The sequence below is a fragment of the Rissa tridactyla genome, chromosome 1 (genome assembly GCF_028500815.1).
Source record: "Rissa tridactyla isolate bRisTri1 chromosome 1, bRisTri1.patW.cur.20221130, whole genome shotgun sequence".
NCBI lineage: Eukaryota > Metazoa > Chordata > Aves > Charadriiformes > Laridae > Rissa > Rissa tridactyla.
In genome coordinates, this window is record NC_071466.1 from 167,085,551 (window position 1) to 167,097,411 (window position 11,861).

The following is an 11,861-nucleotide window of genomic DNA, read 5'->3' on the forward strand; positions in this document are numbered from 1 at the left end:
CCAGGCAGGAGACCTGCCAGGGCTGGTCATCTCCTAACAGGTGCAGGAGCTCCTCCCAAGGGGGATACGATAGCTGAGCAAGGATTTACTATCACTTCTCCCAGTCCCATTGTTGTTAGCCCTCTTCCACTCCTTGTATCTAGCCACATGGCCAAATGTTACACAATTGAATAAGAAAATAAATATGGATACCAGATGATTTGGGGCAGCTAGGCAGAAGGGGGGATGGGAGTAGCTGCTATACAAACCTTACAATTTCAAGTATTATGACAAATCTTGAAAATTTCCATTTTCATAATGGTAAGAAGTCTGTTCTTCCATGTCTTGAGTTACTTGCTTTTGCTTTCTCCATTCCCTTCTCTGTACTCTGCTGTTTTGACTGGTAGCACCATACATTTTCTTTGGACTTACAAAAGTCTCATTGTTCATCTCTGTTTCTTCAGCTAGTTCATCCTGATCAATTATGCCACACTTCTCTTCGTTGAGGTTTTCAGGGTCGGCCCATTCCTGCTTCTCCCCAGAAGCAAAGATAGCGTAGAATATCACTCCACTGTAATGCACCAGGGCTGCGATCAGAAAGACATTTTGCCATTCTTCCCGGGTCTGAAAGAATGGTGCAGGTCTCATTAAGTTTGCAGTAAAAAGAAATATTACTGTCTGAATTCGACCATGAATTAGCACATATTGAACAATGACCATGATCACTGTTTGATTCCTGATGTTACGGACAGAACAATTTATGAGACTCATTGTGAAGATTTTTTTTTCATAGCAATGGCTAATAAAACATGGGAATTTTTTTTTCTCACAGTGAAGTTTCTCCCTTGCATGTGAAATATTCCTGGAGTTGGAAATGCAGGGATTTCTCTAACAATTAACTTAATCTTATCAGTGGTTACCCTACCAGTGTTCCTAAGAGGAGTTTCCTAAGTCCTATAAGTATTACCCAGTGGTATGGAGATATTGCAAAGCCCCAGCCTCAGGTGATATAAAATAATATCTCCCTACACAGATAATTAGTTTGTAATAGCCGAGAATCTGGCCCTCCATGATCTTATAGAAACAAATGTTTAAAACAAACAACAACAGAAAACAGCTGCAGAGATTGATGATGAAATGCAGTTCCCAGGAAGCTTCAAAATGTCTTAACTTTTGTTGCATTACCTAATCCTTTTCCTAGAATACGTGGAGAAATGTTACCTTATGTTTCGTCATTGCACCAACAATGAGTGGGCACACCATGCCCGACAGCGTCCCCACGCCATTGGAGATCCCCATCAGAATGCTGGCATAACGAGGGGCTATGTCCAAGTGATTCACGTTGAATCCTACAACAAATGAGATACAACGGTCAACTATAAAGCTTTGTGCTTCCAGGCCAACAAGGCTTTCTGCAGCCATTCTGGCTGAAGAAGCCTGAAAAAGGTAGGAAACCGCATTACCATATTTATTAGAAAGAAGAAATTTTGTTGGTGATAAAATGGAAGATATGTTGCAACTCTCTATTCTTTTTCAACCCTCCTTTTTTCCCCCACCTATGGGCATCATGTTGTATGGAAAAAATCGTTTTGTTTTGCCCTCGCTTAAAGTATCTGTGCTTCCCATATTCTTATACTGAAACAATGCACTCAGCGAACATTTTTAATTAAGGAATGAATACCTCATGTTTGTCAAGTGTCTGATCTCTTTTGATTTAGGTAGTAGTGGTTTTTAATACAGGTTTTCTGGTACTTTAAGTAGCAGTTTAACAACATGTTAAAAAAAACCAGAACATAAACCAGTAGGAAAAATAATTACCCTTACTGTAGCATATCTTCTGGGTACATATTTTATTAAGAAATAAAAACAAATAGTAAAAATCAGCTCAGATATAATTATCTTGCTTTAGGTAATGAAAATTAGTCACAGGAGGTATGGGTATCACAAGAAAGGATGATGATTACCGAGTCCAAGGGATTAAATACAGTAAAAAGTTGAGTACCGGGAAAATCCTGCAATAAAAATTGATTAATTAAAATGTCCTGCTATGCAAGCACCTCGTAACTGAGTAGCCAAACTACTTCCCATCTGCATAATCCTGAAACAACTGAAGACAACAGTTACTTTGCCAGTCAATTTTGCTCAATAGATCCATCTTCTCAGCAGTCTGCTAGCTGATGGCCTTCCATCATAACAAAAAGGTTTTTTTTTAATAACAATGGTACCAGTGGAACAACAAAAGTCAGTCCGAGACCGGTGAGACCCATGAAAGTGTTAGAAGCAGCTGTTCTGGAGAAGGGCTGGTTATAGGACACAACAGAGAGAAGACTGACCTAGAAAGAAGAAAGTGGCAGCTGGGAGCAGGGTTGCAACTGATAACCTTTGAGCAACTATTCATTCCAGAGTAATTCCCTCTCTCTCCTTTTAGGGATACTGTTTACGCAAGAAGAAAAGGTGGCTGACACTGTAGAAGTGTATTAGAAAATAACAGCATAAAGCTGATGTAAACTGTAATCAATAAAGAGCAGGTTCTTTCAAAGCTTCACGTCCTAAGTGCAGTACGTTTCATAGATACTGAAGTAAATTGTTTCTGATATGGAAAGAAGTAGGGAATACCCCATTAGCAGCCACACTAAGAGCAAACAGAATAATAGAAATGATGACAGTAACAACAGTGAGGATAATGACATCACTTTTATCACTAATAGTAAAACCAATAATAAGATTACTTCTTACCTGAAATTGCAAATCCACTGAAGCCTACTGCTAACACCAGAAAGGAAATTGCCACACCTTTTGTATGAGAATAACCAACCACCAAAAGCAAGGTTGCTTCCATCCCAAAGCCTTCAAGTGAAACACATGGGAATAAATGACATTCAAATTGCTATTTGTCACAGAGACACCAATAAGGTCTAGCCAGAATAGCAACTTAAAATGAGGCAAAATTCTTTCGTATCTCACAGCTATACTTGAACATACTTGGCAGCTTTGTGGATTCACAGAAACATTTGAATATTTATTGTTTGAGAATATCCTTTTTTCTCCTCATTGCTGTGCAAATGGCCCGAGCCATTGGTGACATTAACTCACTAAGCAGTACAGGGAATGACGAAGTGACTTCGTGCAAAGCACTGAAAAATTCACAAACACACAAACATGGAAGGGAAAGGAGACAAGTACTTCTTGTCTTCAATTTCTCATGATTGTAGTGATTTGAGATGTTCTTGGCAAATGGAGCAAAAGAGCATTTTTCAGACAAGTGTGCCACCAACACAATAGGCCAGTCCTGAGTATCACGGGGAACTGCCAGTCTCTGCCACTACAGCAAACAAACATTTTCTAGTATGTGACACTACATACTAGTTGGGTTGTTTGGTTTTTTGTGGTTTTTTTTTTTTTTGAATGGCACTGAAAATGTGCTCTGAAAACACAGTGACTGAGAATCCTTTGTGAAGATGCATAGCCAAGCTGCATGGCATCTCTCACTGCAGGCATCTCTATTTCAGGTAGCCTGTGCTGTCCATAAATAATGCAATCGAGGAACTGGCAGAGGAGAGCAACTCCACAGGCTATCTGGCTTGAAATTTTTCACTCTAATTTAGTATTTTCCTTACATGTAGATGTCATTGATCTTTCAGTTCAGTGACTGAACTGGAAATAAATTATTTTGTGCTGAGTGAAGATGAGTCTGTCTGTCACCCGTCTTTTTTTTCACTCCAACCCTTCCAGCCTAAACTTGCCAGTGGGTTCTGCTGGAGCAGCACATGGGAACGTGGCCAGTGATTGCAGGGTTGTATCCACTGGTAAAAGATCTCTCTAGCACCATGGTACGTGGTTAACTTTTTCTTTATAAGTTTGCAGGATGAGACCTATTTGATCACACTAATCTTCTGGGCCATTCCCTGTTGCCCCTTTAATTATTAACTAGGCTTCTTGCCTCCTCCCTTTTTAAAAGCATGCTCATATGAGTAATGTTTTATACCATGAGGACATCTAACATCAGCTTTCCATTAAATGCTTCAGATTAACCAGCTGCAAATGCAACCTAGAGTAGTTTGTCTCCTGTTACAATTAAACATGGCCCAAACTATGATATTTGCATCAACTGCAGCACACAATTGAAATACCGTATTTCCAGAATCCAATAGTACCTCCACAGTTCATGACCTTCCTTACAGTGGTAGTGGTTAAAATCTTCCTGCTCCGTAAGAAGTCAGCTAGCTGCCCTCCAATGGGTACAATGATTGTCATGACCATGTGAGGAACTGCCGACAAAAGGCCAACCTGCAATTAGACAAATGAGTGCTTACCGGTCATGTCCTTCCTCAGGATTTAGGGGGAAGAGAATAGGAACCACACTTTTTCTTCACCTCTCCCTCCCCACATTGGACATAGTTTTATCCTGGAGCCTTGTGTGGGATGATTGCAGACCTTTGCTCCAACAGAACCTGTGATCAATACCTGGGTGACCTTAGGATGGAGTGACCTTAGGTTGGAGACTCCACAACATCTCTTGGAAACCCATGGAAGTGCCCAGTCACCCTCAGAGTAAAAAAGTGTTTCCTGATGTTCAGATGGGACTTCCTGTGTTTCAGAATGTGCCCATTGCTTCTGGTCCTGTCACGGCACTACTGAGAAGAGCCTGGCTCTGTCTTCTTTGCACCCTCCCATCAGATATTTGTATACATTGATGAGATCCCCTGAGCCTTCTCTTCTCCAGGCTAAACAGTCCCAGCTCTCAGCTTTTCCTCACAGGAACTGGAGAGGCTCCAGTTCTTTAAACATCTTTTAGGACCTTCATTGAACTCTCTCCAGTATGTCCATGTCTCTCCTGTACTAGGGAGCCCAGAACTGATCACAGTATTGTACACTAGCTTGAAAATAATTTACAATATAGCAAGTAGGTTTTTTAAAGGAATGTTGGGAAAACTTTTCTGGAACAAATAATCTGAAGTCCTCATTCATGCTCTGAAGAGGGAGTGTAACAATACCGTCTTTAAGAAGTGGCAGTGGCAGGGAATATCAATCCATACAGAATTTGACCCTTCATTGTGAATGAAAATTAATGAAATAAAAAAAATAAAATAAGAGGATAAAAATTACCTGGCAAATAATGCTAAACTGCCAGCACTAAACAAAATGTGCATTTCTATTTACTTACCTTTTGGTTTTCATGTTATATGTTTTTCCTAATCAACTCTTTCCCAAACCAACTTTTCAGTTCTTTCCTTTTGATAAGAATTTGATGCTATCAAGCTTTTATTTCTGTCAGATGACCAGAAGTATATCATCCCAACTGCTGTGAATAACCTACTGTAATGACTCCAGAGAGATCTAGGGATCTTCAAGCACTTTGCATCTCCTTGGGTGAGGTCTGAAGGTCGCTGCTTCATCTCAGACATTTACCTTGCTTATTGCAAACCCAAAGACTTCTTCAAAGTAAGCAGGCTGACTTATAAGGAGCAAATAGAAGGTCCAGCTTCTGCAAAAGTTTGCCACAATGATTGCATAAACTGGCATTGAAGTGAAAAATCTCTTCCAGGGAGTACTAAATTTCTAGGAAAAAAAAATAAAATAAAATTTGAAGGCATTTTTGAGTAGACTGAAGGCAGAATAGAGAGCCCAGTGTCTTTTACTATCAGGACTATCCAGTACATGGCATCCAATTTACACTGCAAATCACTTACAATGCAAGTGAAAGATATCTCCTGGATTAGCGGCAAAAGACAAGCAGAGAAACTTTCTTAGAATAGTTAGAAAGTTTCAGATGACTACTGTACTATTATTGCTCTACTTACTGAAATTATACAAGGTCTTCTGGAATTCTGCTATTGGGATAACAGGATCAATAACAGAATCAAAGAAAACTAGAGAAAGCCTTGTGCTGTTCCCTACTTTCTAGCATAATGTAGTTTGAGACATTCCACTGAAAGGATTGTGAAAAAAAGGATTATCCAAGCTAAGAAATGTGTGGTAGCACAGCAACAGGCAGCTAGCTGCTTCCACCCAATTCATTTCATTCAGTAAAAAAAGTCTATGGTAGAGGATTTAATTTCCATAACTTGCTTTTGGTATTTCAGGTTTCTATTTATGCCTCAATACTCCATACAGCAGGAACAAAAAGCACTTCAGAGCCCTATTCACTTATAATAGAATTCAAATCAGAAGCTGAAATATGTAACTATGGCAATATACATTGACATTGTCCTCTTTTATTAAAACAGTAGTTGCGTTTTACAGGCAACTGTATGGCTGTGGTCATTTGTGAACACATGGGGGTGGTACTAGGGTCCTCTGCAGTAAAATCACTGTACAGCAAGGGGAAAGCCATGACCTGGAATCAGTGTGTGCATCTTCAGCCAAGATCTGAGTGACTTCACCCAAACTTAAGTAGCATGGCCAAAAGGAGAGTCTGGTACTTTATACTTTCAGCAAGGCTATTACACAAAACATGTAAAGAGTTTGGAGTTATTCTGCTCCAGAATATTCTAGAGTAAAAGCCAAGAAGGAGCAGTTTATCACAAAACTGCTTCATTTTTCACCACTAGCAGAAATGAATTATCTAAGGAAACGGAGAAAAGTTTGATGGGAAAAAAGGTTTTAGTTTTAAGTTTCCAGGATCTTCCAGGATCCTCTCAGAAAGAGAAGTCTTTACAGCTGAGCTGCTGTGAGAGTGAGTAGGGCAGAAACCCTGTCCTTAAACTTTCAGAATTTCGTTCATCCTTAATAAGTGCTCAAAAGGCATCTGGATAATTTAACATCTGCAGCCAGTTTCTGATTTAGCTATTTCCATTAATATTTTTTAGAACAAACATAACAGTTACTCAAGAGCAGGAGGTCAGAGTGTGTGGTTCCCCCCTCTGTCCCCAACCCCTTCCCTTCCCTAGATCAAGGACATCTATCAACTGAGAGCTGAAACAGCACTATGTGTTTTGCCTGTTGCTGAACTTCTCCTCTCCAGCTGCATGAGCCTGATCCTGTAATTTTTTGTGAAAGGAGAAGCCCCTAAATATCAACAGCAAATAATTCTGCTCTTATGCAGCTAATAGTATCCATCCGGTCATACGCTGACCTTGTGCAAAGTGCTCACAATTTATAACCAGAAAAGACTTTTTTTTACTTACACTTGCACTAGCTAGGCTGGCTCCTTCTCCAATACTTGTTTCTATATATATCCTTTCTTCGTTGGTTATCGTTGGATGTGCAGCAGGGCTCTCATAGGCATGAAGCAACCAGAACATGTACCAAACAATCCCAAACATTCCTGGCGAAACAGGAAAAGCACAGCTCGGTTTTAAAAAACAGTGGAGCCACACTTCGGTACCTGCAGGCCTTGAAGTTAGTTTCAAGAGTCAATTCAACTAAATCTGTGTGGCAAATATGCCCAGGAAAGGAAGAAACTATGATAACTAACTCAGTGTATATTGTATGCCTGCTTGAAAAGCGTTTGAGCCCTTTGTCACTGGTATTATGTGATTACATCAAGAAGGACATGGAACTGTCGGAGCGGGTCCAGAGGAGGGCCACGAAGATGATCAGAGGGCTGGAGCACCTCTCCTATGAGGACAGGCTGAGAGAGCTGGGGTTGTTCAGCCTGGAGAAGAGAAGGCTCCAGGGAGACCTTATAGCAGCCTGCCAGTACCTGAAGGGGGCCTACAAGAAAGCTGGGGAGGGGCTGTTTGCAAGGGCATGTTGCAATAGAACAAGGGGCAATGGTTTTAAACTAGAGCAGGGTAGGTTTAGATTAGACATTAGGAAGAAGTTCTTTACAATGAGGGTGGTGAGACACTGGCACAGGTTGCCCAGAGAGGTGGTGGAGGCCCCATCCCTGGAGACATTCAAGGCCAGGCTTGATGAGGCTCTGAGCAATCTGATCTAGTTAAAGATGTCCCTGCTTACTGCAGGGGGGTTGGACTAGAGGATTAGGGTGGCTAATGTGACGCCCATCTACAAGAAGGGTCGGAAGGAGGATCCGGGGAACTACAGGCCTGTCAGCCTGACCTCGGTACCAGGAAAGATCATGGAGAGGATCATCATGAGTGAGCTCTCACGGCAAGTGCAGGGCAGCCAAGGGATCAGGGCCAGCCAGCATGGGTTTAGGAAGGGGAGGTCCTGCTTAACCAACTGGATCTCTTTCTATGACCATGTGACCCGCCTTCTGGATGCAGGGAAGGTGGTGGACGTTGTCTGTCTGGACTTTGGCGAGGCCTTTGACACCGTCCCCCACAGCATTCTCCTGGAGAAGCTGGCAAATCATGGCATAGACAAGTGTACTCTTCGCTGGGTTAAAAACTGGCTGGATGGCCGTGCCCAGAGAGTTGTGATTAATGGGGTGAAATCCTCTTGGTGGCCGGTCACCAGTGGTGTCCCTCAGGGCTCAGTTTTGGGGCCAGTTTTGTTTAATATCTTTATCAATGATCTGGATGAGGGGATCGAGTGCACCCTCAGTAAGTTTGCAGATGACACCAAACTAGGTGGGAGTGTTGATCTGCTTGAGGGTCCGAAGGCTCTACAGAGGGACCTGGACAGGCTGGATCAATGGGCCAAGGCCAATGGTATGAGGTTTAATAAGGCCAAGTGCTGGGTCCTGCATTTTGGTCACAACAACCCCAAGCAACGCTACAGGCTTGGGGAAGAGTGGCTGGAAAGCTGCCCAAGCAGAAAAGGACCTGGGGGCGCTGGTGGATGGCCAGCTTAACATGAGCCAGCAGTGTGCCCAGGTGGCCAAGAAGACCAACAGCATTCTGGCTTGTATCAGGAATCGCGTGGCCAGCAGGAGCAGGGAAGTGATGGTGCCTCTGTACTCGGCACTGGTGAGGCCTCACCTCGAGTACTGTGTTCAGTTCTGGGCCCCTCTGTACAAGAGGGACATTGAAGCGCTGGAGCGTGTCCAGAGGAGAGCTACCAGGCTGGTGAGGGGTCTGGAGACCAGGTCATATGAGGAGAGGCTGAAGGATCTAGGCATGTTTAGTTTGGAGAAGAGGAGGCTGAGAGGAGACCTCATTGCCCTCTACAGCTACCTGAAAGGAGGTTGTAGAGAGGTGGGTGTTGGCCTCTTCTCCCAAGTAAATAATGACAGGACCAGAGGTAATGGTCTGAAGGTGCGGCGGGGGAGGTTTAGGTTAGATATTAGGAGGAATTCCTTTACTGAAAGAGTGGTCAGGCACTGGAACAGCCTGCCCAGGGAGGTGGTTGAGTCACCATCCCTGGAGGTGTTTAAGAAACGTATAGATTTGGCACTTCAGAGCATGCTCTAGTGACAGAGATTGTAGGGGTTTGTTGGGTTTTTTTGTGTGTGTATGGTTGGACTCTATGATCCCAAAGGTCCTTTCCAACCATAAAGATTCTATGATTCTATGATCTTTAAAAGTCCCTTCTAACCCAACACATTCTATGATTCTATGATATGCGTGGGACAGAGAAAAGGCAGAAGCAAAGCTTTTATGTGGGACCTGGGGAAGGAAAAAAGCTGACTGGTCATAACATGGTCGAAATTTGTGTAAAAGAACTTCACAATCAGATTGTGATGGCAAATATTATGGTGCGTTCTGTGTCTCCAGAGAAAACCCATCTTAACTGGGTTGCTGATGTGCAGGGCCGGGTTTGAGGCAGCTCTGCCACGTACCGTGGGGGGAAGCACGAGGCACCACAGATCAGCCATGAGGCCATACCTCCTGTGACGGGACAGCTTTGTAAAGGTGGCACTGCTTTACCCAGGGTGGGCAGCATGGGGCAGATGTCTCAGGGCAGAAGGTTTCAGAGGCATTCAGCTCCCCATCAGCAGCATAGGCCATGGCATTCACTGCTAGTTTGCGCTCCAGGACACGTGTCATGTGTTTGTGCTACAACTTTTACAACTGCAGCCAACCCTGTTACTGGGTGACCATGGGCTGTAGACTGGTCATTACAGTTTTAAAGCATTTTATAACAGATGATTACATAATAAAAGCTTTCAGAAGCTGCAATAATTAGGGAATAAATTGGAATACCCATTTGCAACATCTTCAGTCCCTGAGACAACTTTGATCTATACTTGTTATACAGGTTTAACAAAACTGCTGGCAGTACCAGCCTCATCACAGAGATCCATTACGTTAAGCAACTCACCATAAATATAAAAGACTGATGACCATCCTATATACTGTACCAGCACACCTGCCAGCGGCATGGCGACCACCGCACCTGCATAAGACCCTGAGGAGAAAAAAGGAATAAGAAAACATGTCAGCTGTGATGGGTGAGCCCAGCCCCCAGTGCAGGTGATCCAGGCAGGTGCCCACAGGAGCAGAACTGGAGGGATGCCTCTGGCTGATTGGCAGCATGCTTTCTTGTGAAAGTGGGGAATGGGGTGACAACTGTAAAGTTTAGCTTGGGGTGATGGGAATGACTGGCCCTCACTGGTGTGGGGTCACCAGTCTCATTTTGCAGCAAGAAGGGCTGTGCCCTGTAGGTAAATGGGATTTGCAAAGCAGAAACTGGTGGTAAACCACCACGCAGGCATAACATGCCTTGAAGTGGGGAATCCCCCCGAACCCTGTAGCGTATGAGGTGAGCTCCAGCGAAGATAATGGCCTGAATTTCAGAACCCTTTTTGGTGTCCAGAAATCCTGATGGTTGCAGATATGCAGAAGGCTCTTGTCGTGGCTCTAAGCCCGTGTCCCTGCAAGCGCTGCTGGTGAAGGGGGTGTTCAGACCAACCGAGTCTGTTTGAGCATGTTTAGTTCATATCAGCGGCATGAACAAACAGCTGGAATAAATAGGCAAAAGTTGACAGGGAAAAAAAGGATTAAAAAGTGGTCTGTGCCAAGGTTTCTGATTGGGAAACAGATAATACTGGTGAAATACAATTCCGAGTGACTTGTAGAAAGAGATGAGTATTTAAGTGCTTGGAAAGGAATTTCCATGAAGACCCTAGGGAGAATTCATGCACTATGGATATTGGGGTTCACTGCAAGACTGTGCCAGTGGCTTCATATGCAAGAAGTGTTGCTTTGAATTATTCTAGGAAATTACATATTCATAGTTTTGAGAGTATAACATAGCTAATGCTCATTACCAAATACTTCACTGCAATGGTTCACAGTAACCCTTCTCCCTCGTTTCTGTGTAATTTATTTTTCCTACAGCAATAGCAAAAACCCCAGGCAATAATATAGTCAGAGAAACCAGGAACCTGGTTAACGCAGGGTTTCCTAATTTTTTCACTGGTCCCGTGCACTTTTCAAGTGCAAGAATCAGTGATCTGTAGCCACTAAAATGAGCGCTGGGCTGCAGGATGGATCTTTTCTCTACCTGGTGCTAGGATTTCAAGGAGAGAGCATTGATGGTGGAGAAGCTTCTCTTTTGGTCTGTTCTTCTACAGAAAATGGAAACACCTAAATATTCACTAAATCCTGTAGTAAAAAAAAATGTCCCATATTATGAAAAGCTACTTTTTTTCTCTTGCTTCACTCCTTTTACCCTTTCTCCTGTATTTTAGTGCTGTATTTCCCTGCTGCGACTGAGAGACGGGACGCTGCATTTCCCCTAGTCTTTCAGTTTTTCCCCTAGTCTTTCAGTTCCACCACCAATGGACAGACTTTTTGCGTTTGACTTTTACATTTTCTGTTGAATATTCTCTCTCACAAACATTCATCTTCAGCTGGCGTTACCCCACCACCTGCATTTATTTTCATTGTTTCCTCCTCCACCTTTCCCAACTACTTACTCTTCAAGGTCCTACTATTTCTGATTTTTCTCCAGTATTATTAGACGTCCACTCACTGTTCCAATTTCCCTGTTACAGATGGAAAGGGACACACCAAATACAGGTGATGAGGGTGTCTTAGAGGGAAATGACAGAGCGAAGTAACGAGCAGTGCCTTTTCCTTCACTGCCAA

The 11,861-nt window shown here is 43.0% G+C and overlaps 1 protein-coding gene across 1 annotated transcript in view; it reads right to left on the minus strand.

Annotated features, from left to right (window-relative positions):
* Positions 1 to 264: 264 nt before the first annotated feature.
* The window catches only part of SLC17A8 (solute carrier family 17 member 8), a 29,279-nt gene continuing 17,682 nt past the window's right edge, over positions 265 to 11,861 (minus strand). The window contains exons 6-12 of the mRNA XM_054216587.1: positions 10,090 to 10,176; positions 7,107 to 7,246; positions 5,389 to 5,538; positions 4,134 to 4,266; positions 2,716 to 2,826; positions 1,201 to 1,328; positions 265 to 603 (exon numbers count right to left, since the gene is read on the minus strand). Coding sequence (XP_054072562.1) covers positions 265 to 603; positions 1,201 to 1,328; positions 2,716 to 2,826; positions 4,134 to 4,266; positions 5,389 to 5,538; positions 7,107 to 7,246; positions 10,090 to 10,176 — 1,088 coding nt within the window. The remainder of the gene's footprint in view (positions 604 to 1,200; positions 1,329 to 2,715; positions 2,827 to 4,133; positions 4,267 to 5,388; positions 5,539 to 7,106; positions 7,247 to 10,089; positions 10,177 to 11,861) is intronic.